We start from the raw sequence: 27,356 nt of genomic DNA, 5'->3' as shown, positions 1-27,356 counted from the left end.
ATGATTGAAGACATTTAAAAATAGATAAATGTAGAAGCATGAGAATGTACATGTATGGTCACGTACATATATTCTCTAGTTTTCTTCATTGAGTTCTAATGGATTGCCTTCAAAATTCTTCACTGTCTTAGTCTGCTAAAGCTGCCACATTTTACATGTTTTTTAGAGCAGCACCTCATTTCTTGTTATCAAAATCTTAGTCTACTTGGGCTTCCCAAAAATATCACAGAGTGGGTGGCTGAAATAACACATTTATTTCCACAGTTCAGAATGGTGGCAAATCCCTGATAAAGTCCTATTTGGTTTCTGGTGAGAGCTCTCATTGGTTTGCAAATTGCCAACTTCTTGCTTGTCCTCATGTGGCAGAGAGTCAGCAAGTTCTCTGGTGTCTCTGATGAGGGCACTCACTAATCTACCATCCTAATGACTTCATCAAACCCTGACATCTTTGACATCCCAAAGATGTCCAAATAAAATCACATTGGGATGTAGGGCTTCAACATATGAATTTTTAGGGGAACACAAACATTCTGTCCCATAATATCCACGAAAGAAACCAGGGTTCCTTGGTGAAATGCCAATGCCAGGGTTGGGGCAGGTTCAATTCCAATCAAGAACACATACCTCAGTTGCAGGCTTCTCTCTGCCTGGGCCCTGGGGCTGTGCAGGAAGCAATTGATGTTTCTGTCTTTCACTCTCTAAAAGTCAATGGAAAAATATCCTCCAGTGAGGATTTTTTAAAAAAAGAATGAGCCGAAGCCGGTTTGGCTCAGTGGTAGAGCGTCGGTCTGCGGACTAAAAGGTCCCAGGTTCGATTCCAGTCAAGGACATGTACGTAGGTTGTGGGCACATCCCCAGTAGAGGGTGTGCAAGAGGCAGCTGGTCGATGTTTCTCATCGACGTTTCTAGCTCCATATCTCTCCCTTCCTCTCTGTAAAAAATCAATAAAAAAATAAAAGAATGAATTATATACATGGTTTCAAAGTACATCTCCAGCCCTAGCCAGTTTGGCTCAGTGGATAGAGCACCCTCCCACGGACTGAAGAATCTAGGTTCAATTCTGGTCAAGGGTATACACCTTGGTTGGATGCTCAATCCCCAGCCCCAGTTGGAGCACATAGGGGAGACAACCAAAACGTGTGTTTCTCACACATTCATGTTCCCCTCTGTCTCTCCCCCTTCCTTCCACTCTCTCTAAACATCAATGGGAAAATAGCCTCAGGTGAGGATTAACAACAACAACAAAACATAAGGTTATTTAAAAAAAAAAAAAAAACAACACCACAAAATATTAGAAAGGTAAAGATATTTTTAGTGGAAAAATATGGCAGATGTCACCTTAATCTAATGGTGAAAATTATCAATGAGCCAAACTTCAATCATGGGTTTAATAATGAGAAAAATGCAGTATCACCTCTGTAGCATTCCTGTCCAAGAAGTATAGGCTGAATGCACCCAGGAGCACGCTACAAAATAACTGGCATGTAATTCCCAAATTGGCAGTACCATGAAAGTTTAGTAAAACCACTCCATCCTGAAGGGATTAAACAGAAGGACAACTGTATGCAACCCGAGGTGGAGACCTCCTTGTTTCAGATCTTAACCCTCCTCCCCACTCCATGAAAGGCTAGGCGTCGCTCTAGCCGGCTCCTCCGCCTCTATGGAACGCCTGGGCGGCCTTGTGGAGGGGGTGTGGGAACCGGAAGCCAGGGCGCGCACTTCCGCCCCCCGCCTCGCCTGCAGCCAATGGGCCTCTGACGCTCCGCCCCTTCCGCTCTAGGGAAACACCAGTTCCCAGAGCGTCTTCCGGCGGGAGCGGGGCCGCTCCTTACCATGGTGAGTTGGCCGAGGGGGAGGAGGGTTCCCGCAGGTAATCCTCTCCCCTTTTCTGTCCTGCGGCTCCGGGAAAGGCCGCAGCTGCCCGGAGGAGGGGGCGTCGGAGTTGTGCTCGGCCCCCCCCTCCGGAGGAGCGGCCGGCGCCCAAAGATCTCCCCCAGAGCTCCGATTCCTCCGCGCTCCCTCACCTTGTTCCTTTGCCCCCGGGGACGCCGGGCGGCTCCAGGCCGGGCTTTCCGCTCCTGGCTGCAGGTGGCTTCCTCCTGCCGAGGTTTCCTTCAGATACACATAAGTCTTTAGCGGCCACCGCACCGACTAAAGATCGGGAAATAAGGGCACAGCAGAACGACCGTCATAGTGATGTTGACAGCAGGGACCCTAGCCGTGGCACCTAAGGAGAGGGCGATGCGGGGCATATGGAGGCCGATAACCCACTCTGCCACTTGCCTTGATGGAGCACCAGATCGCCTGATGAGGCAGCAGCTTCCAGAGGGCCAGTGAGTGGAGAAAGTCAAGGTGTTGGTAGAGCATCGGATGGCAGGCAGCTTTTTCTCTGTGATCATAAACCCCGGAATGCCTTAGGGCGTGGAATCTCATTAGGTGGATTTGTCATTTCATGCTTGTATCAGAAATCAAGTATGCAGTACTCTGAACGTTATCTAAAGATAAGCAGTTGATTGTGATTTCAGGGTCAAAAGAAGTACAAAACGTTTTATTTTAAAAATGATTGGACTCCTGCCGAAACCGGTTTGGCTCAGTGATAGAGCGTCGGTCTGCCGACTGAAAGGTCCCGGGTTCGATTCCCGTCAGGGGCATGTACCTTGGTTGCGGGCATATCCCCAGTAGGGGGTGTGCAAGAGGCAGCTGATCGATGACTCTCTCTCATCGATGTTTCTAACTCTCTCTATCCCTCTCCCTCTCTGTAAAAAAATCAATAAAATATATTAATAAATAAATAAATAAAAATGATTGGACTCCTCATGGGTAGCCTGCATGTGAGAGTAGGACCACATGTTTGTGCCTAAATCATTGTCACTTATTAATTTTTTTCCTTGAATGAATATGGTTGGGAAAATGTTCACATCCTCTATCTTTTGGGAATTTCCTGTAATCCCTCCTTTCACACAGAAAGAGGGTAAACGTTTACCTTTTTGGCTGACCAAATAGCCTCCAGTTGCACTCTTCAGAACATTCACCACTGTGCAGCCAGGGTTACATTTATAAAATTTGATTATGCTACTCCCTTGCTTAAAGTCCTTCAGTTTTTTTCTATAGCCCTCAAGATAGAGTGCTGTTTAGCATGACCTGCAAAGCCGTCTGTTGTGAAGCGTCTCACTGTTAACAGCCTCTGTTTACTCATTCATACATCTATATTCCAGCCACAGTGAGCTGCTTGCAGTTCTGCACCTAATTTTATTTACTATTCTACCTGCCAGAATCATTCATCTCCTATCCCTTATCCTTATCAGTATTAAAAAAATTATATCAGTATAACCCTTACCTGTTATTTAGTCTCTTTCATGAGCCTTTCTGCCATGTGTCTCCTTTATGCTTCCATGATAATGTGGGGCTTTATACCAATAATATCTATAGCCCTTACCAGGCTATGGTAAAATTGGATATTTACTTGTCTTTTGTACTTTCCAGACTGTAAGCTCTTTTTAATAAAAAAAAATGATTTTTTTACAGAAAGGAAGGGAGAGGGATAAAAAGTTAAAAACATCCATCAGCTGCCTTCTGCACACCTCCTACTGGGGATGTGCCCACAACCATGGTACATGCCCTTGACCGGAATTGAACCTGGGACCCTTTAGTCTGCAGGCCGACGCTCTATCCACTGAGCCAACTGGTTAGGGCTAGACTGTAGCTCTTTAAGAGCAGTACCAATGTATTCGCTCTTATTACCAGAGCCTTGTACAGAGGAAGTTTACAACAAATATATGTTCTATAAAACATCGAATAAGTAACTGGCAATGAATTTTTATGCTTGAAATAGTAATATAGGGAAATAGAACATTTAAGGTTTATTTTTAAAGTTTTTGGGAAGAAATCTTACGAGTGCCTCATTAGGTATTATTAAAAAGCATGCTATGTATGTGTAAAGCATAGTGCTATCTTAGAAAATGTAAAGGAACTGTAACCCTTTTCATTAGTGCAGTTACTAAAAAATTACCTTACATTGCAAGATGACGAGATGAAAGCTATCCTATGGTTAAGTTCGAAGTAAGCATAAAAAAGACACTGTAGTTTAGAGTCATTTACAAAGGCTTCATGTAGGAGTGAAACATGGCCATTGAGCACATCCTGCCTTACTCTAATACTCTGGACCTACTATGCGTTACTCTCATTTGGTCAGGAAACAGGTCACGTAACTTGCCAAGTGTTCCAGGGCTTTTAGGGCTTGGGGTAGACCAGTGGTGGGCAAACTCATTTGTCAACAGAGCCCAATGTCAGCAGTAAAACTATTGACATTTCTTTGGAGAGCCAAATTTTTTAAACTTAAAACTTCTTCTAATGCCACTTCTTCAAAAGAGGCTCACCCAGGCCGTGGTATTTTGTGAAAGAGCCACACTCAAGGGGCCAAAGAGCCACATGTGGCTCGAGAGCCGCAGTTTGCTGACCACTGGGCTAGACAAGTCTTGCCTTTTCATTTGAAAGTGAAATCCTCATCCATGAGGTACACCTGTCTAGTTAGAGTTGTGAATTCCTCTCTGAAGCAAGAGATACAACTGAAAAGAAACAGGCTAAATCATTGAAAGCTTTGATTTCCAGATTTTAAAATTTGAAGTTTAGCCTGATAGCAATGGAGAGCCAATATAATTTGGGAGTGACCTGAATGCTAGGATTTTTATTTTATTTTCAATGTCAGATTGGTATTAGAAATGGCCCCTGTGGCCGAAACTGGTTTGGCTCAGCGGATAGAGTGTCGGCCTGCTGACTGAAGGGTCCTAGGTTCAATTCCGGTCAAGGGCATGTACCTTGGTTGCGGGCACATCCCCAGTGGGGGTTGTGCAGGAGGCAGCTAATCGATGTTTCTCTCTCGTCGATGTTTCTAGCTCTCTATCCCTCTCTCTTCCTCTCTGTAAAAACTCAATAAAATACATATTTTTTTAAAAAGAAAGAAATAAATGGCCCCCTGTGTCTTATTCATATTTATTGTCTTAACTTAAAACTTAAATAATTGAAGGTGGGCTGAAGTTAGAAGATACCCAGTGATAACAGTAGTAAGCAGAATTCTCTTAGGAACCAAAATATTCCACACGTAGTTCTTTAAGAACAGAGTATACTTATTAGCATTTATTACTGTTCCAAAGGAAAATAGTATATTTTCTTTTCAACTGAATTGACTTAGCACTTTAGGGTTTTATACATAAAGTACTTCTTATCTTTATTATGGAAAACTTCAAACATACAGAAAGTAGAGAAAATATAATGAGTTTTAATCTGATACCCAGTTCCACTGCTCTCCATAGAGCTTCAGTGTTTGAGTCAAATTGGACAACTTTAGTGAAGAGGAAATGTAGTATACTGTTAAGGTGAATATATAACCTTTACCGTCTAGGAAAGTATTTTGTTAAACCCAAATGTGGCACTTAGCAACAAAATTATGTATGACCATTGAAAATTATGAAGGATTTCCCCCCCCCCCCCCCTAGAAACAATTGCATTTGATTTCTTTTTTCAGTTTATCTTTTCAGGTTTTTGTTTGTATTTAGGGTATTGTCTTCCCAATGTGAAAGTTATAGTAAAACTGATCAATTTTTTCTCCTTCCTAGCTTCTTAGTTTTATGTCCTATTAAGAAAAGTCTTTAGCTGGTTTGGCTCAGTGGGTAGAGCATCGGCCTAAGAACTGAAGTGTCCCGGAATCAATTCCGCACAGGGGCACATGCCCAGGTTGCAGGAACCATCCACAATAGGGGGTGTGCAGGAGGCAGCCAATCGATGATTCTCTCATTATTTATCTCCCTCTCCCTTTCTTAAATAAATAAATAAATAAATAAATAAATAAATACAATAGAAAAGTCTTCTCCAACTCCAAGATTGTAAGATGTTACATTCGTAGCTTTGTATTTTAATTTTAAAACAACACACATTTTGAAATCTAAATAAAAATTTAAAAAGAAAAAAATTAGAATAAGGGGTATAGTAAGGATCCAGATTTACCTTTTTCTAATCAATGTTTATTGATTAACTCATATTTTCTCCCACGAAGTTGGACACTGCCATAATCATAAGCTAATTTTCCATGAGTGCTGGAACTCTCCTTTATGCTAAGGCTTTCCCACATGGTTTCCTGATCTTGAATCGTTATCCCCACTCCAGTCACCACTCAGTCTCTTCTCTTATTGGTCAGCCTACTGCCAGGCCTGGTCTCCGCTAGCCCCAAACCACGTGCTAGCAGGAGCCACCGACGCAAGGTACTTTGAATGCCTAAGAAAGAGCCTCAGAGGCTTCACTAAGTGAGTCTTACCAACCCTTTCATATATAAAGTTTTGATTAGGTAAATTGTAATATTTTTCTTTCCAGGGAGCTATTTAACAAACTCTTTTGCTTTTCTGGTTCAAAATTGCCCTACCCAATGAAGTATGGGCTGGAGTTAAAATCTCTGGCTTTGAAGTTCTCATCAGCCATTTACTTACTATCATTGTGCCCTTGGAAAACTTACTAAAAAATTTTCCCCCTCATAGAATTATTGTGAGCGTTAAGTAGATAAATATATGTAAAGTGTCTAGAATAAGTGACACGTATTGAGCATTCAATAAATGTTAGTTGTTATTACTATATTATCACGGAACTAATATGAAGAATAGATACATTAAGTACTGATTTGTATATTTTTGTTTGTTTTAAAGGGGACAATTCATCTCTTTCGAAAACCACAAAGATCTTTTTTTGGAAAGTTATTACAGGAATTTGGACTTGTAGCAGCTGACAGAAGGGTAAGTTATTTTTATTCCTTAACCTAATTTTAATATTTGCACTAACATGACATTGAAAAAAGGGGAATTTTTAAGGCAAATAGAAATCTCTTAACCCCTCCACAACTCGGGTATATGCCCTAATGGGGAATCGAGCCATGATCTGTTTCATAGGTCAACATTCAACCACTGAACCCGCCAGCTGGGCATATCTGCTTAATTTTAATATTTCCAAATAACTGCCTTCTCACTAATTTCTTACAACTCTACTTTAAAATAATCATACGTCTCCTTTCCTTGTAGGGAGTGGAGTGGGACAAAAATAAAAAACACTTCACTTGATCTCTTCTTTCTTTATTTTTAGAATGCCCTTCCTTTTTCTTCTAATTAATTCCTAGCTATTTTCAAGGTGTATCTCAGGTCCTCTCTCTTCTATGAACTTCCAAACTCTGATAATCTTTCCCCCTTATGTGGTCCTACTGCATAGAATTTATTTGGTAAATAAGTACTGCCCTTTGGGGAGGGATGAGTAACTTTATTTATATAATTTCAAAATTACAAAATTAATATAAGGAACTCCCTTATTCCCTATACTCAGATTCACAATTGCTTACATTTTGCTCCATTTACTTTATCACTGTCTTTATGTACCTTTTTTATGGAAACAAAATGATATTTGAATTTATGTGTCAGAATTTATGTATGTATGTATGTTTGTATTTATGAATTTACTAGAGGCCCAATGCACAAAATTCATGCACGGGTAGGGTCCCTAGGCCTGCCCTGCAATCAGGGCCTTTCTTCATTCCATGCCACTCCCTGGTGGTCAGCTCATGTCATAGCAAGTTGTCGAACTCCCTGTCAGTCAAACTCCTGAGGGGAAAATTTGCACATTAGCCTTTTATTATATAGGATTTTATTTTTATTAATCTTCACCTGAAGATATTTTTCCCATTGTTTTTTATAGAGAGTAGAAGAGAGGGGGAGAGACAGAGAGAGAGAAACATCAATGTGAGAGAGACACATCGATTGGCTATCTCCTCTACTCACCCCGACTGGGGTCAGGGATCGAGCCTGCAACCGAGGTACATGCCCTTGACCAAAGTCGAATCTGGGGCCCTTTAGTACACAACCCTATGCTCTATCCACTTGAGTCAAACTGGCTAGGGTTTAGAAATTTTTTTTTCATTAATAATTCCCCTTTTGGAATTATTCTTTTACATTTATATGTTATAATATATGCACCTTGGTTAAGGATAATTTTGATAAATCTAGAAAATGTGACACTGACATTTGAAGTAAGTTGCACTTATTCCTTTGAATATTAAAAGTATGAACTATAGCAACTTGAACAGATTTGGTGAAATTTATCAGCAGTATGCAAATAAGAATGATTTTCTTATTCACAGACCTGGAAGATATTGCTCTTTGGTGTAATAAACTTAACATGTACTGGCTTCCTGCTTATGTGGTGCAGTTCCACTAATAGTATAGGTATGTCACCAATCTTACTTTTTGTTGTATTAATTATTAGTTTTCACTTTTATTATTTATTTATTTATTTATTTATTTATTTATTTTTATTGATTTCAGAGAGGAAGGGGGAGATAGAAACATCAACCATGAGAGAGAATCATTGATCAGCTGCCTCCTGCACACACACCCCCACCTTCCTCAGTGAGGATCAAGCCTACAACCCAGGCCCTAACCAGGAATTGAATTGTGACCTGATTCATACATTGACGTTCAACCACTGAACCAACACTGACCGGGCCACTTTTATTATTCTGACTTTTAAAATTGATTTGTGAGAGAGAAGAAGGGAAATAGAGAAACATCAATTTATTGTTCCACTTATATCTTCCCTGATTGGGGATAGAACCCACAACCTTGGTGTGTCAGGATGATGCTGAAACTAATTGAGCTACCCAGCCAGGACTTATGATTCTGATTTTTGTAAAGGTACAGCTTCCTTTACCTAAAATATATTATTCTGAAATATAACTAAAAAAATTTAAATGGAAAAATCTGTATGAAAATTGGTTTGAAAACTATTGTTTTGCTCAATTGTTAGGCATTATCTTTTGGAATGAGCTATATATTTTTTAAATACTTTAAATCTATTTGAAAAATTGAGATTTCTTCTTATTGTGCTATATTAGTACTTTGGTCTATGCAGTTTATAAGTAGAATTTTGAGACTTATTGGATTTTTTTTAAAGGAGAAACATGTAATTTTTTATTGTGTCTTGAACGCTTATATTTTTATGTACCATGGTTTTTCATCCTGCTACTCAAAGAATATATTTTAAATAGTACTCAGATGACAGAAGAAGGCAAAAAATGTGGTCACAGGTCTTTTGAGCATAGATACACACACACACACACATATATATATATAACTTTATTTTTCCAATGGAGAAAGTAGGTTTGAAAGGAAGCTTTTGTACTAACTTTGACTACATATATTAATCAAATTTACTAAATAATTGGCAAATTGTGTAATTAATAAATAACTCAAATTTTTATGGTGCAGTGAGGTAATGAACAATTTTTTTGATTTGCTATATTTCTTAGCAGTGGATTCAGCAACATTTTCATTGTTTTGCAGCTTTAACTGCCTATACTTACCTGACCATTTTTGATCTATTTAGGTAAGTTTTTAAAAACCTAATATTTTGAGACTAATAAAGAATTTGTTACACTGTTTTCTTTACTTAAAGAAAAGTAATCTGTGAAATAAGTAAAATGATCAATATAGAACATATATACAAACAAATTAGCATATATACTGGAAGAAAATAGCTCATTTACATAGCAACAGAAAAGATAATATCCTGGCATTAGATCAAGTGCTTCAGTGCCTGCCTGTGACTGAGTCAGCTATGGGTGGGAGCAGGGTCACATAAAAATGTATTAGGTTCCACTGTAACTATATACGTATGGAGAAACATTAAATGAGGGGCATCAGTAGCCAAGAAGTGAGTAATTATGAGCTAGAGAGACAGTCTATTGGCTTTTCATATTTCCATGGGGCTTTTCATATTTTCATATCAGTGTTGCAAAATACATTTATATCTTCAAGATCCATGCCATAGAAATATGTCATAAGGGTGTCTTTACATTAATCACATAATTAAGTCTACTTGATTGGTCTAAAACCATCTGAATTGAATTACCTGAAATTTACATGAAGTAAGTTGTTTTAGAGTGAATCTCCACTATACTTAGAAAATGAACATCATTTTGTCTCATCCAGAATGTTGTCGAGGTGTTGTTAATATTTAGCTTACATTTTATCAAAAATTAAATAAAGTTTATGAAAGTTAAGATTTATTGTATATGCCTAGAATGAAATATATTACTGTTATTATTACTGTGTCATTTTTTTGCATGCTCAATTATGGAAACTATTTAGGGTGGATAAGTTATTGAGCAGAGAAGGTATGGATTTAGGTTCTGTTTAACTGACTTGATCATGTATCATCCTCTTTCAGTTTTCTCCACAGTTAAAACTGCCATGTATTAGGATGCTCATTGTGAATAGATTATAACTTATTAAATAAGTTAATTTAGTCTGTATAAATAGTGATAACTTTCAGCAATTTAGGAATTCTGAAAATTTAATTTCTTCCTGCATATTCTCTTCTAGTTGTCGATCTAACATTAAATTTATTTTCCTTTTTATTTAGTTTAATGACATGTTTAATAAGTTACTGGGTAATGATGAGGAAACCCAGCCCTGTCTATTCATTTGGGTAAGTTCAAATTATTTTATTTTCTGTTTCATCATTGATGTTTCTATCTCTTTCCCTCTCCCTTCCTCTGAAACATGTATATATGGGTATATATACATATATATACAGTACATATATGTGTGTATACATATATATGTATACACACATATATAATCGAAAGAACTCATATATATATATATATATATATATATATATATATATATGTGTGTGTGTGTGTGTGTGTGTGTGTGTGTGTGTGTGTGTGTGAAAAATATGAGTTCTTTCAGTTTAAGGAAACAACTTGAAAAAAGAATTTTACTTTGGTAAAGAAATTTTTGGACCAGCCCTGACTGGTTTGGCTCAGTGGATAGAGCGTCATTCTGCAGACTGAAAGGTCCCAGATTGGATTCCGATCAAGGGCATGTATCTTGGCTGCAGGCACATCCCCAGTAGGTGGTGTGCAGGAGGCAGCTGATTGATGTTTCTAACTCTCTTCCCTCTCCCTACCTCTCTTTTTACAATCAATAAAATATATTAAAAAAAGAAATAAAATAAAAAATTCTTGGACCAAACTTACTCTTCAATCTTCACTATATCATTCATTGGGATTATGTTCTTTTGAACAAAATTAGGATTGTTTTTGTTTTGTTTTGTTTCTACTTAAACAGTGGGACAAAGTCAATATAAGATGTTAATACAAAATGAAGATATGTCACTGAAATTTGATAGAATTGGATTATTACTATGATGATCAATTGTCAGGTATAGATATCTGTATTTGGAAATCTGTGACTCTGAGCCAAGTCTTTTTGTTGTTAAGTGACAGAAATCCAACTCAAAATTAGTTTGGGGGGGAAACGGGGACTTTGATAATTTAGTAATTATGTGTATAAGTATAATAAGTGGTTAAAACCCTGGACTTGGGAGCCAAAGTGCTGGAGTTTGAAAACCTGACTCCTCCACTTGTTAGTTATCTGACTCTAAACAGTTACTTTTTCTCTTCGTGTTTCAAGTTTCTTATCTCTCTTTTTTTTTTAAGTGGATAAAGTAACCCTCATAAAGTGTTGGGAGGTAAAATGAGGTAATATGTTAAGCACTTTGACCTTATCTAATACGAGATGAGTCAATTAAATGTTAGCTGTTAATTAGGTAACAGTTATTTCCAGAAATATAAGCCATACGTGAGTCCTGGGAATATATGTTGTACAAAAAGACACTCTTTTTATCTGTATGTTTATTTTAGAAACTCCGTAGTCTGTTCTAACCATGGTTGGCTTAAAGTAAGCACATATTTACTAGTATATTGAATGAGTGAATACATGAATGTAAATGTATTCTAATGGTACTGCTTTGTGAATTGAAAGAACTATGCTGACCTAATAAATTTTCTGATTTCAGATTTGAAAGATTAGAAGTCCTGGCTGTCTTTGCCTCCACAGTCCTGGCACAGTTGGGAGCTCTCTTTATATTAAAAGAAAGGTACACTTGTGTATTATGTTACTGTCATTCTAAATTCCATCTGTGCTGCCTTTGGGAACATAAAGAATCCAGTGAGAGACAGTCTGATTTATAGGGTATGTGAATTAAAACGAGCAGTGCTGGAGTTTTGATAGTACAGTTTCTTCATATTTTAGACTACTCTCCCTCTTTTTCTTCCTCTTTTATGACCTTTGAGGCTACTGAATCCAATTATAGGTAGGCTTGAATGAAAGAAAGATTCATTGAGATGTGCTGTAATGCTTAGTACTACAAACCCATTGAAATAGGTCTGGTAGAGAAAGATTGACATTACTTATTGCAGATAATGAGTCTCCTTGCCTTATTATTGCTGATAGGAGTTGGCTTCATATTAAAGATTTAGTGAATTTATTGGGTTAATAATATGTTTAATAAAGCTTTTATAAAATTTTATAATTTATAGGACTTATTTAATGCATTATTTCTTTCTTTTAGTGTAGAACGCTTTTTGGAGCAGCCCGAGATCCACACGTAAGATTTTGCTTTTGACATAACATATAATTTACTATTACTAACTTAATTGGTATATTATTAAATAGCTGTTACTTTGGTCAGTATTAGAGTTCAGAGAATGGCAGAATTCATTTCGTTGGTATTTCACAAACAAAATCTCCAAATCCCAAGATTCCTTCTTTTCACCCTTACTGTTGTTCCCAAGCCGTTGTACTGCAGAGGAAGGCCTCTCTACCATGGCTTCAGGTCCCTCATTATTTCCTGTCCCATCTGGTCTTCTATAATTTGATTCTCAAAATCTTTTAGTAGCACCTGTAGAAATTGTTATTTCCCATATGGTTGCCAACTATTTGGACTTCACCTATTTTTGGTCACTTTAATTCAGGACAGTCTGACCTGTCCAGTGTATTATAAACCAAATGCCATTAGCATTTATACACATTTATAATAGCAGTTACCTGTAAGAAGATAGTGTTAATGCTAAGAGTCTTTTTTTGTCCTGTGTAGGGTGGAGCAACAGTAGACAGCACATGGCTAGAGACCAAGTTCAGATTCTGGTTCTGCTAATACCAAACCATACAAGCAGGCCACTCTGCCTTCCCATGTCTTTCTTAGTCTCTCTACATGCCGAAATTACATTGATATTACCAAGAAAAAAATAATGGTGAATGTTATTGTTCTCTTTTAGGGGAAGATTATTAGTTGGTACTTTTGTGGCTCTTTCATTCAACCTATTCACAATGCTTTCTATTCGGAATAAACCTTTTGCTTATGTCTCAGAAGGTAAGATTTTTACCATTAATAAAAAATTTAATTAATCTCATAAAAACAAGTTTTTTGTTTGTTTCATTAACTTATAAGTCAATGAGAAAATACATTCTGAAGAGAAGAGAGAACTACCACAAATGTATTGAAGTTTTCTTTAAGCAGAGAATTATAAAACAAAATCTAATTACTTCAAGCTTTATTACTTAAAAACGGGTAAGATTAACATATATTAAATGAAATGTGCCCAGCTGGTGTGGCTCAGTGGTTGAATGTGGACCCATGAACGAAGAGGTCCCTGATTGGTTTCCCAGTCAGGCACATGCCCAGGTTTGGGGCTCCATCCCCAATAGGGGGCATCTGATCAATGTTTCTAACTCTCTATCCTCTCCCTTCCTCTCTCTCTAAAAAAAAATCAATAAAAACATTTTAATTAATTAAATGTGATGAAAAATTACACTTATCAAATAACATGAATGAAATTTTATATATATAACCTACCTACAAAAAGTGTATTCCAAGCATTCTAAGAGTTCATGATATTTAGAATGGTTGATGTGCTCATTGAAAAAGAATTAATTCCAATCTACACTAATAAAAGAGTAAGATAGAAATTGTCCATACCTTTGTGATGCCCACCAGCCAATCAGGAGTGAGTATGCAAATTAACTCAACAAAGATGGTGGGTTAATTTTCATATGCAGGCACTGAGTGGTGGAGGCAGTGTGGGACGCAGGCTTCCCACACCGCCCCAGTCACTGCAGGCCTCTGGGCAGTGTGGGAAGGCAGAAAGGTGGCTCCGGGCTGGAGCTAAAGCTGTGCCAGCAGCCAGGGGAAGGAAGGCCCGTCCGTGCACGAATCTTCATGCATCGGGCCTCTAGTAATTAAAGTTCTCAGGTACTTCTCTTTGGCAGTGGTAGGTGGGCTGGCCTATTTTCATGTAACAAAAGTTATTTTTATCATGAAATATTCTTTTATTTTTAAGTCTTTACAAGTTCAGACTGGTTATTTTACTTCAGCGGTGTAAATGGTTAACCAGCCATTGATGAAGAGATGAGGCATAAACAAAAGTTGGCCATGGGCACAGACCTCCATTTTAAAGCAGGAACCAGTCTGTTTAGGTCTCACTGGCTTGAACACCAGGATAATCAAGAAGAAAACTTACTGAAATGCCCATTCAGATTTAAACAACTTTGTTAATGTCATAAAGTATGAGTTATATTTGTATGAGTGAGAGTTTTAGAGTTTACTTCATGAACTTGAAAATTAAATAATACTTGTGATGACCAGATTTATTTATATGTATTTATTTTTGGTTAATTCTCACCTGAGGAATTTTTTCCCCTTTTTTAAAAATTATAATAAATTTCTTGTATGCATGTAGAAAAAATACCAGGAGATAAATTATAAATGGATTAAAAATACAGTATTTTTATTTTTTTTTAATATATATTTTATTGATTTTTTACAGAGAGGAAGAGAGAGGGATAGAGAGTTAGAAATATTGATGAGAGAGAATCATTAATCAGCTGCCTCTTGGCCCACAACCAAGCCACATGCCCTTGACTGGAATCGAACCTGAGTCCTTTCAGTCCACAGGCTGACGCTCTATCCACTGAGCCAAACCAGTTCCGGCTAAAAATACAGTATTTTTAAAAGCTTTGAAATATATTACCAAACTCATTTCCAAAAAGGTTATCTAGTTTGTATTTTCATTAGTTGGAAATAAAAGTTCCCAGAAACATCATGATTTGTGATGTTAGCTAAAATTTGACTGGAAAATAGTATCTACTAGGCATTGTGCTAACTGCTTTACATAGAATAACCCATTTCTCCCTGTAACCATATGAGATAAATTATTGTAATATTTTCATTTTACACTGAAGCCTGAGGCAGGCCATACACCTAGAGAAGGGAGAGATGGAATTTGAAGTCAGGTATTCTGGCTTCTGGAGCTGCTCCGAACTGTTCTACCACCATTATAATGGCTTTTATGTAAGGTTTGGCAGTCTTCTTTCTTTTCTATCAGAGTGTACATTAAAAATGAATATTCTTAGCTCCTGGGGTAACTGTAAGAGGAAATTTGAGCCTGGAGGCTGCTTGCCCAGGGGCACTACCTACCCTGTTTCCCCGAAAATAAGACAGTGTCTTATATTAATTTTTTCTCCCAAAGTTGCACTAGGTCTTATTTTCAGGGGATGTCTTATCTTTCCATGCGCTAGGTCTTATTTTCGGAGGATGTCTTATTTTCGGGGAAACACGGTAATAGGTGTCTTTGGAAGTAGCCAGGCCCCCACCCAGCTTTTCTGAGAGCTGAGGGAATTAATAGTTGGTGTATTTATAACCCTTTCTCAGCTCACTGGTTAGAAAACTCTTTATGCTTTAGTATAAAGAGCCTTTAACACTTCAAATTAATAGTAATGATATGTGTAACTTCATTAATTCCTTCAGGTCAACCATATGTTGTAGTCAAAACTGCTTTTGATTTAGTATCTTAAAGGCGTAAAAGAGGAAAAAGTTCTATATTTGAAGAGTGACGTGTCCTTTTGTAATGTTAGGTAGAAATCAAGTATTTTTGGTAGTGATTTCTTCTATATAGATAATTTAGTATTTTCTTCTTAAAGCTGCCAGTACAAGTTGGCTTCAAGAGCATGTTGCCGATCTTAGTCGAAGGTAAGATGTTATGGGGTAAGATATACATGATTTTAAATGAATGCACAAGAAATGCGTATGTCATGGGAACATGCACGATTCATTGCTGAGGTTAATATATGAAGAAGATCTTATTCTTCCTTTTTCGTTTTAATTGATGATATAAGAGAGATCTTTATGAGTGAGCTTTGTTGCCAAATCCTCTGCTTTCTTTAAAAGATATATGATATTAAAAGATAGTCATCTTTTATAAGATTTTCATCAGTATCACATAAGTTCTGCTAGCTAAGAATACTCTCGTTTGTTTTACTCACAGCGTGTGTGGAATTATTCCAGGACTCAGCAGTGTCTTCCTTCCCCGAATGAATCCATTTGTTTTGATTGATCTTGCAGGAGCATTTGCTCTTTGTATTACGTATATGCTAATTGAAATTAAGTAAGTATTTTTTATTTCTGTAAAATGTGTTTCCATTCCTGGGGCCTGACTATTAAGGTTATCGATGGGATGGATAAGGATTAAGCTTAGAGCACGTTTGCTTATGACCTATGTAATTTTGGCCATGTCTTGTCCTCAAGTGGCTTCATCTTAAAAATTACAGGGGTTGTATTCAGTAAATATTTTTCTATTACAATCTATACTGTCAAGTTAATTCCCTACTGCTAATTGATGAGTGGAACCCAGGAGGACCATAAAATAAGAGAAATAAGCCACAGCTTGCTATTTCTGAGAGAGGGAAGAGAAGAGGAAGTAGATGTGAAGCAGTTGGTTTTTGGTGTGTTTTTTTTTTAATCCTCATTTGTTCTACTTATTCATGCATTCATTGGTTGATTCTTGTATGTGTCCTGACCGGAGATTGAACCTGCAACTTTGGCTTTTTAGGACTACACCCTAACCAACAGAGCCTTGCACATGCTGCTTTCAAAGTCTACAGTCTCTTCCTTCATCTCACTCCTCTTTGCAGACTCAGTTCAAATGCCACCTCTTTTATATTTGGCCTTTCTGGATTATCTCTCCCCCAGTAGCCTTGACACTCAGTCCTATGTGCATCCATGATTCTCCGTAGGGACTTCTTTGCATGCAGAGGGCTTTATTATGTTTTCCACGTGTGTTTCTCCTGCTATTTCAAAGGCAGGAACTAGGTCTTAACTCAATGTCTCTATTCCAGCATGTGGGGAAAAGTTAAAAAGCATGCTTGTAACCATGGGGATTTGGGTTTATCTTAGTAGAACATTCTGAACTATTGAGATGTTACACCCCAGAAGAATCTCACTTTGTGAAACTCTGGTGAATTTTGAAAAATTTTAATAGTAATTATTGGAAAGTCATTATTTACAGGAAAGCTAATAGAATCACTGATGAAGTCATTAGTGTCTCTGTATCAGAAATTACTATTTGAAGGGTTTTTATTTGTTGCAGTAAGTGAACATGTATGAAATCTTCCTAGTTGACAAGTAGATTGACTGAAAATAGTAAGGAAATGCTCACATTTTCTTCTTCATCATCATCTCTTCACACAAATTCACATAATTATTACTTTCTCTCCCCCCACCCCCCTAAACTTTGGCAAGAAACAATTCAGATAACTTTCTGTTTTCCTTTGAGATGTTTCAATTGCCAGTAATGCTCATCTGTGATAAAATGGTTCTTTAGGTAATTAATGTTCGGTAGACTGAATTGTAAGAAGTTGAGTGAGACATACATTTACAATTTAGAATTATTTTTTCCTTTTAGTAATTATTTTGCTGTAGACACTGCCTCTGCCATAGCAATTGCTCTGATGACATTTGGCACTATGTACCCCATGAGTGTGTACAGTGGGAAAGTGTTACTCCAGGTAAGGGTCTCCTTTCAGTGTGCATGCTTAATATTAGCCTCGTTCTTCTACCAGATTATAAAATTGTTTGTGTTCTTCTACCAGGTTGTGAAACTTTTGGCTTTTAGAAATGAAGCCAAACAATAATCTCTGAAATTTGTACACTGCCAACTAGATGAAATTACTTGGGCCCATAAAATAGGCACAAATATTCCTATATTTGTAATATAAAATAAAATTATAAATTAAATTTTTTTACCTCTAATAATGTTTCAATTGAAAACAATGTTACTTTTTAAAAGTATTTAGATACTTATTTTCCTCTAATTTGTATAAATTTATTGTATAATCTGGTTATGATTGTTTTCTTTTTTTTCCCTGTGATTGAATCAGTGAGAATTTTAAATTTCAAACGTAAAATTTTAAGTGACAAATTAGTTATTAAAACAATGGGACAAGTCCAGGTATCTATAGACAAGTACCTGAATGGAGAGGTAGTTTCCCAGCCCTCCTTTTCCTTGTCTTTATCTCATGCCTTTTCTTAAACTTACAGTATCTCCATCTCCTGGACCAGTAAATAACAATAAGATAATAGTTGTTTAGTGCCATGCCCTATATAAAATGTTACTTAAACGTTTTTTGTTCAGTGCCTGGTTCTTTAAGGCTTATTTTATTCTAGAGATAGCAGTTTCTTTGTTAATTTCAGAAGTGAGCATGCGCTAGTTTTTGATGGTGCCCCACTACTGGGCCAGTTGAATACTCTTTCCTAAATCATGATAGGGTACATGTCAAACAAAGCAAAGGTTGATATAGACCCATATTGTTTGTTTCCAGACAGTTGTTGCAAAGCAATTTTTATCTCCCTTGATGTATGTTTTATTTCCCCCCCAGACAACACCACCCCATGTTATTGGTCAGTTGGACAAACTTCTCAGAGAGGTAAGATGGAATAATAAAATCATTTAAATTAATAATTAGAGAATGCAAAGAATGGGTACAAAAAAATACTGTATTCAACCCAACCCTATCTAGAATTTTAGGGGCATTTGTGTCCTTAACTCATTAGGAAGCATAACATAGTGATGAAAGCAGAAAGATTGAGGATTGCTCGGTCTGGAAGCCAAATTCACCTGAAATAGATGTGAAAGATAATGATCTATAGACCACTCTCCTACCTATATCAATGCTGTAACTTTTATGATTCTATAATAACACTTAAGGATTTGATTAAATCAGTGCTCTTTTTTTAAAAATCTGTTGATTGCTTCACCATCTAACGTCTTCATTTGTGGGTTTAGATTTTTGGATTGTTACACATTTCCACCTGCCAACTAATGAAGGAGCAAGAAAATGGAATTATTTGGATGTGAAAAGTGTTTTAAAATATCTGTTGTCAGCATCACAAAGGCCACCCTTATCAAGAGAGCAAGTTACATGTCTCGGCTAGTGGAGCCTGTGCCACTGCACCAAGGACCACACACTATGTATCTGGCCTTGGAATTTCCTTTTGACCCTCATCCAATAACAGTCTTTGTTATGCAGAAATTTGTTGAAAGGGAATTCAGAGAAAGAAATGATAGAGAAGAAAGAAAAGAAAAAAACCTGATAGCACAAGTGCTGGCTATACATACATGCCATATTGATAAAATGAAAAGAGCCGCACTGTTGAACAAGGCGGGGTTGGGGCTGTAAAGACCCAATTCTAGAAGGATCGGTGCAGACAAGAAGCTGGGGAAATAAGGTCATGGCTCTACTACACAAGCGGAAAGGGTATCTTACGTAGTGGGCTGGGCCTCTCTTGGCTAATGAGTATCTCAGGCAGGGTTTGGCCATATCATTCCTAGGCTCAGAGCAAGTCCAGAGTGTGGTTGACTTGAGTTGGATATGTCAAATGCAAATAACCCCGTTTCTGTATTTTTTATCAGGTATCCACCTTGGATGGAGTTTTGGAAGTACGAAATGAGCATTTTTGGACCCTAGGTTTTGGCTCATTGGTATGTTTTCTATATATTACTTTAGTTATCATTTAAAGCATACTTTATAATTTTTAAAACTGAAAAAATTATATCTTTAAAATTTTCATAGAGCCTTTGATTTCTGATTTTGTTCAATAGAGTCTAAAACATAGGTGGACTCAGAAACCTAATTGAGATTAATGGGGAGATGTTTTTCTTTTTCCTTTTAAACCAAGTCATCTTAATATTGAACTGTCCAGAGAAGACAAATTCAGTCACATATTCCTGAATATGAAAATGTTGCAAAAGTAAAAGAGTGCAATTATTTTTTTAAATATATTTTTATTGATTTTAGAGAGGAAGAGAGAGGGAGAGAGAGAGAGAAACATCAATGATGAGAGAGAATCATTGATCGGCTGACTCCTGCACACCCCCTACTGGGGGGTGAACCCACAACCTGGGCACATGCCCTTAACAGGCTTGTTTTGATAAAGTGGGGTGTAGTTCTCAATTTTGTAGGTAAATCTTTCTGGTGATCCTTTAATCTGTATTTTCTTATAATTATTTTGTGTGGGATATGGAGTCATTTCTTTTCTATGGCTTCTTACTATGTGAAATTAGGTTTCCTGAACTTAAGAAATAAGGGGTGGTGTAAGGTATGTCTAATTCATAGCTCTAGAGTTCCCTCTTCTGCTGAGTCTGTGAAGTGAAAGTTTTTCCTTTCCCCTGGCTCTGTTTCCCCTCCATTTGTGCCTGAGCCTCTACTGTGCCGCTCAATTGGGATTCTGTTGCCAGTTGTTTCTTCTTAATGTGGGGCTTTGCTTGGTTTCTTTTGAGAGTTCTAGGGTTCAGACTGCTCCAGCTCTTCATATCTTATTGCAGACCCAAATGCCTTTCTCAAATTCTCTGTCCTAGATTGCCCCTAGCACCGGCTTACTGCTTTAGGGTTTTTAGGTCAGGCAGATCCACTATTACTTGCTCCTCCACAGAAGCTGATACCTTGCAGGTCTATAGCTTGCATTTGGGTTTTCTTAGCACCAGGTTAGCTAGTTTTTTGTAGATGATATTCATTGGTTTTAGGATTTGCTTTCTTAATTTCTGTATTTATGGGAATATTTGGAGCATTTCAAAAAAGTGCCACCACTGTCATTATCTTCTAAGAATCCCAACATAATTTTTCATGGCTGCAGTTTCATATTATATGAATATGCCATAATTTATTTAATCATTCCTCTATTGGATTAGTTGATTTCCATTGTTACCATATAAACTGGCTGGGATGAATATTTTTCTGATGTAATCTTTGTATATACTTGTGATTATTCCTTAATAATTTTTAGGCTTTACACCATGTGAGGATACAATTAGAAATCTGAGAACTAACTGCAAGAGAGATCTTATTCAGCCATGATGATTTAACTACTCTGATCTTGGGTTGGTAGTCCCTGTACCAGCTAAGTCCTGAGGTGGGCCTGAACAGATGCATCTACACCACCTCATTGGATCTGCACCACACAATTCACCTGGAATGGCTGGAGACCCAAAGATCCCTTCTTGTCTGAGATCGTCCTGAGCTGCATGTATCTGTCCGAAGGGAGCCTCAAGGTCAAGCCACGAGGCCCTGGAACCTGTTTCTTGTAGATATGAGTCAGTGGAGGCCTCAGTAGTAGTGTCCCAGTGCTCAGTGGACTGGGGCACACAGCATCCCCATTTGAGTGGTGGCTGGTCTCTTCCTTGTGAAACCTGTGCCTCTCCTAAAAGTAGGCAGTGCGTGAGGTCCAGGTGGAGCGCAAGTAGGTGTGTGTGGGATAGGAGTGCTCACGCTTCTGGCACACTGAAAGGTCAGGTAACCAGATCATCTAAAAGAGCGCTGGTCTTCAGTAAATGAAAGATCAATCGTTTTTTTTAAAGATTAATTTTTAGAAGGGATTTTGTGAATAAAATAATATTATACCCCTATGGCTTTTGATGCCAGTTGCCAAATTCCTTTTCAAAAATGGTTATACCAATTTGCATTCCTCCAGGTCATTTTTAATAATTCTTTTAATTATACTGGTATCGATAAATTAGTAGACAAGTGTTTATTAAGCATGGTGGCTTTAAACAAAGAGAATAGTTATCTCAGCTATTCAGAACTTGGCCATCTAACTACACTGATGTATTGCCTAATTAAGACCAAGGAGATTACTAAAACAAGCTTTTGAATTGCCAAGAATAGTTGTCACAAAAGCTCTAGATTAATGCAAACACCATAATCATAGGAGACTGAGTTTCGGAAATGGTTTCCACTTATTTTACTTTGATTTCCACATTCGATTGAAAGAGGATACAGTATCTTTTATAGTTTTGTAAAGTGACAGCAGTGAGATGGCAGTGGCAAAGAAAAGGGAGAAATCAAAGCTTCTTTGATTTCTAGACATGGCTTGTCTTACCTAAAAGTAATCAACTAGCCCTGACCGGTTTGGCTCAGTAGATAGAGCATCGGCCTGCGGTCTAAGAGGTCCCAGGTTCGATTCCGGTCAAGGGCATGTACCTTGGTTTCAGGCACATCCCCAGTAGGAGGTGTGCAGGCAACTGGTCGATGTTTCTCTCTCATTAATGTTTCTAACTATCCCTCTCCCTTCCTCTCTGTAAGAAATCAATAAAACATCTATTTTTCAAAAAGTAATCAACTGCAAGTCAAATTTAAGCAACATAGATATTTTCTCAGTTTTGTGATTAATGATAATTCCTATTACTGTTCAAGTCATAGACTCAGGCACATTCTAACTAAACTAACTGGCCAGTTTATGCTTTTGCTGTATTTTTTTTTTTTTTTTTTAAGTCTGAGATTAGTCCTAGTTGGTTTGGCTCAGTGGATGGAGCGTTAGCCTGCGGACCAAAGGGTCCCAGGTTCGATTCTGGTCAAGGGCGCATGCCTGGGCTTGTGGGCTTGATTCTCAGTAGGTGGTGTGCAGGACGCAGCCAATCAGTGATTCTCATCATTGATGTTTCTGTCTCTCTCTCCCTTCCTCTCTGAAATCAATAAAAATATATTTTTTTAAAAAGTCTTGAGTTTATCTAGAAATCAACATGAAATAACTTGGGTGTTTTATTATATTTATTATATATTTTTATTTCAGATTTTACTATACAAATAGTACATAGTTGTTATAAAAGTTAGAACTTACAACTAAGTCAAATAGAAGAGAATAAAAATTCATAATAATTCTACCATCTAGAGATAAGTGCTGTCATGCTTGATATTTTTCTGTATGTATGTGTTTTGGTCAAAACAGGATCATTGTTGTATCTACTATTTTGTTATCTACTTTAAAAACATAATGTGTGATAAATATCTTTTCAGATTTATAAACATACTTTTTTAAAATTTTTTATTATTGATACTATTACAGATGTCCCATTTTCCCTGCCTTTGCCCAACACCACTCAACCACCAAACCCCCCTTCTCTCTGGCTGTCACCACACCCTTATCTGTATCTGTGGTTATGCATACATGTTCTTTGGCTAATCCCTTCGCTAACCCTCATCCTAATGCCTTGTGCTCTCTATGTTCCTACCGTGTTTCCCCGAAAATAAGACCTAGCGCCTGGAAAGATAAGACATCCCCTGAAAATAAGACCTAGTGCAACTTTGGGAGAAAAAATTAATATAAGACACTGTCTTATTTTCAGGGAAACAGGGTAGTAATGTAAGGTAAGCTAGACACCTTGAGATGATCTTTGAAGAGTTCATCTCCCTCATCCATTACTTCCAGTTGGGTATCAAGTCCTCCCATTACTAACCCATGGAATCCATCAGTGTCCCTCTCTGATCCCACTGTGTTTGTCCTATCTCAGACATCTTCATTTTTAACCTAGACTGTTGCACTTATTTCCTACATAATTGGCAGTCATCCATACCTTTAATTTTTCTGAACTCTATTTTATTGCTGTTGATAAAACTTATTATCGTGATATTTAGAGGCTTCTTCTATCTTTTCTTTACACCCCATTACCTACTTTCTTCTTCACATTTTTTCTTTGTTCCTTTTTCCTCCTTTCTTCCTTTCTTTTATTCTTTTTCTGACCCCTGAAATATTTGTACTTCTTTATATTGCTTATTCTGCCCAAACATGCCATGTGTTTTAATTGCTGTTTCATAAGCCTATCTCCACCTTTTGAAATTTCATTTAACCATCAACCCTAGATCATCAAATGTCATTTTTTTTTCTTGACGTCTTTCCCAATTTGAATTAATATCTCCTTTTTCTGCCTTTCTTTTGCATTTTATATACTTCATTTATGTTCTGCCTCATTTATAATATGCCTGTCTTCATCCTACATGGATTTCTCTTTTATATATATTAAAAGATCATGTTTTATTTAAAGAGTCCCAAATCTTTTCATTGTTAATCATTATTAGGTAGTCTTTAAGGAATATTAAGACATTAAGTTTTCTCTTGAATGAAAGAGAATACCAAGTACTGTTACAACAAATCATAAGTAAAATGCTCGTTTCCAAGGGAATTTTGCATCCTGTAATTCTAAGCACTCTCTCTTATGCCCCTTCTAGGCTGGATCAGTGCATGTAAGAATTCGCCGAGATGCAAACGAACAAATGGTTCTTGCTCATGTGACCAACAGGCTGTACACTCTAGTGTCTACGCTGACTGTTCAAATTTTCAAGGATGACTGGATAAGACCCTCTTTACCATCGGGGCCTGTTGCAGCCAATGTCCTCAATTTTTCAGATCATCACATAATACCCATGCCTCCTTTAAAGGGCATTGATGAGTTGAACCCTGTCACATCAACTCCAACCAAACCTAGTAGTCCACCTCCAGAATTTTCATTTAACACTCCTGGAAAAAATGTGAACCCAGTTATTCTTCTAAACACACAAACAAGACCTTATGGTCTGGGACTTAATCATGGCCACATACCTTATAGCAGCATGGTTAATCAAGGACTTGGAGTTCCAGGAATTGGAGCAACCCAAGGATTCAGGACTGGTTTTACAAATATACCAAGTAGATATGGGACTAACAATAGAATTGGACAACCAAGACCATGACATACTGTGATTTAATTTATTTTATGAGGAATATTGACTCCTTGACTTCCAATTTACTTAGTAATCCAACTTTGCATTGACTGTTCAATCATTTGTTGTAAATGTTAGAGAATAGTAGGCTAGATCACATTATATGAAACTATATTTTTGTAAGATATAGTTAGAACGGTGAGAAACTTCTAAATGTTGTAGACTTTAAATAGACTTCCTTTAGAAAGTGTATTTCTCTGAATTTAAATTTTGCTATCTTTGGTTTTGAAGTTGACTACAGTGTGATATGAGATTACCTTTACAAGAGAACCATTTGATGGAGTAGTGCACTGGGGATCGAGCCCACAATCTGGGCATGTGCCCTTGACTGGAATCGAACCTGGGACCTGCATTCTGCAGGTTGACGCTCTATATCCACTGAGCCAGACTGGCTAGGGCATACTACCTAGTTTTTGTCATTTAAAAATTTCAGTACATTTGTAAATAGTCTGTGGTTCCCAAAGTGTTTTATTCTGGTTAATAAGTACCAAATCCTTTGGCGATGTGCAATAAAGGAATTCCAGTTTTCTCTCTTACACATAATCAGATTCTGACATGATGGAATTTATCTTTTTTGTAACTTTTATTGGTTGACATAATTTCTCATTTTTTAAACAAAACATATCAAATATGTTACCAAAATATATGGAATTCAACATACATTATAATACGGGATTTGATATATTTTCAAAGTTGCATAATCAGTTTGAGGTTATATTATAAATTTTTACCAAAAGATAATGGATCTTATAGAGTACAGTATTTTTAGACTTGCTACAGGCAGTTTTTAACTTGTTTTGATTACTTTCCAAGTGCAAATGTTAAGAACTTTCTAATGTGGCCAATATTACATAAAAAAAAAATATAACAAGCAGCAATTACCTGATGTTTTTCTCATTATAACATGAGTTTTATGATTAGGGTTTTAAAAAGGGATTTTAAGAGTGGATTCAACTTTTGTGGAATCCAGTGACTCCTGGATACTTTTCCAGCCAACATTCAGCTATCTAGAGAAGATTCCTGTTCATGTAGAATTTGCAAGTTTCTCCAATCAACTCATCCTCTTTTAAATATGAGCAACACCTATTTCTTCACTGTGGAATAACAAACATCTAAGAAGCCATCTCTATCACAAGTAGCTAATCCTGTGATAATAAATGACCATGTCCTAAATACCCTTTGCTTGCTGAGGAGGTGGTCATTGTCTTGGCATCTGCAACCTGTTCAGGCATTTTACCTGCTGAAGAAAGAGTCCGCACTTCTTGGACTGTTGGTGGAAAGGAAACTTGGTCAAATGTAATAAAGCAACCTGTTTGTTGTCCTTTGTCTTACGTTCTCCAACTATTACTATTGCCTGTTCTTGGTCTACCATTACAGGGTGGTTTTTCCTCCATTGACCTCATCTATATATGAATTCGGGTCTTGCATAAAATCTGAAGAACTGCCATGTACTGAGGGATGGTTCAAGTGTATGTGCTGCCACTGTATGCACATCTCCATCCCTATGGGATTTTCAAAGTGTCCAGGTGCTGAGCACAGCTCTGTGTGAGATAAATGCCTACTTCCGCAACACCCACTCAGAAGCAACATCTTTGCAGCTGTTGTCCTACCGAAGGTGCTTTCGTGCCAGCCTACACCATTTGAGGAGTTGCCTGTGGGTTCTGAAGGAATTGCTCTACTTGATGAACTTCAGTACTGCCAACTGCTATAAGTGACTTTGTTCCTTGCATTATTACATAACGTCTCATTTGCCAAGCTCTGGCTAGCTTCCAGATATGGAAATAATAAATTTGGCCAGCGTAGGCCTTTAGACAGTAGCCTTACTGGTAAATCTTGCTGTGGAGTTACTTAAAGCTAAACAAAGAAAAAAGGGAAGTTCAAATTAAATACTTGTCCCATGGTTTGTGATTTAAGAGCAAGCTTCATGGAGTATGATGAACCCTGTTTGAGAAATCACTGTTTGTAATGGAAAAAACATTGGACTGGAAGACAAGAATTGGATTCCAAAACTGATACTGCTGCTATGTAAGTAGTTTTGTAACCATGGGCAAGTCATTTAACTTCCCTGAGCTTTCTCGTCTGTAAAGATAGGGTGGGGGGTGAATTAGGATCTATAAACTATCAGCTCTAAAATTTTATGGCTAAATCTATAGAATATGTGCCCAGTTGCTAAACAATATTGTACCCAGAATTTCTTCCCAGTGACTACCTCAACATATAGGCCAAGTGTTACCTACACTACTACCCAAGCCATTAATTTGAGGTGCCATGAGAATAGAAGGTGAACTGAAGGCTAACACCATTTAGGAATTATTTTAGACTTGCCAGGAATAAATCTTTTAAATCTGTTTAAACAGATTTTTCTTAGTCATATTCCTTTGTGGGAAAGGATTTTTTTTAAATATATTTTATTGATTTTTTACAGAGAGGAAGGGAGAGGGATAGAGAGCTAGAAACATCGATGATGAGAGAAACATCAACCAGTTGCCTCCTGCACAACCCCCACTGAGGATGTGCCTGAAACCATTGTACATGCCCTTGACCGGAATCCAACCTGGGACCCTTCAGTCTGTAGACCGACACTATTCTCTGAGCCAAACTGGTCTTGGCAAGGATTTTTTT

The 27,356-nt window shown here is 37.3% G+C and overlaps 1 protein-coding gene across 1 annotated transcript; it reads left to right on the top strand.

Moving 5' to 3' along the window:
• Positions 1-1,769: 1,769 nt before the first annotated feature.
• SLC30A6 (solute carrier family 30 member 6) lies at positions 1,770-26,551 on the top strand. Its single transcript, XM_084900666.1, has 14 exons — positions 1,770-1,836; positions 6,690-6,776; positions 8,165-8,249; positions 9,366-9,408; positions 10,447-10,512; positions 11,890-11,970; positions 12,445-12,480; positions 13,151-13,245; positions 15,852-15,900; positions 16,196-16,315; positions 17,612-17,714; positions 18,585-18,632; positions 19,619-19,687; positions 24,204-26,551. The coding sequence occupies exons 1-14, from the start codon at positions 1,834-1,836 to the stop codon at positions 24,702-24,704; spliced, it is 1,386 nt and encodes a 461-aa protein (XP_084756792.1). The 5' UTR covers positions 1,770-1,833; the 3' UTR covers positions 24,705-26,551.
• Positions 26,552-27,356: the final 805 nt, after the last annotated feature.

Source organism: Pipistrellus hanaki, assembly GCF_964339955.1.
Source record: "Pipistrellus hanaki genome assembly, chromosome: 12".
NCBI lineage: Eukaryota > Metazoa > Chordata > Mammalia > Chiroptera > Vespertilionidae > Pipistrellus > Pipistrellus hanaki.
Note: the sequence above shows the minus strand (reverse complement) of the source record. Positions and strands in the feature narration are given on the sequence as shown.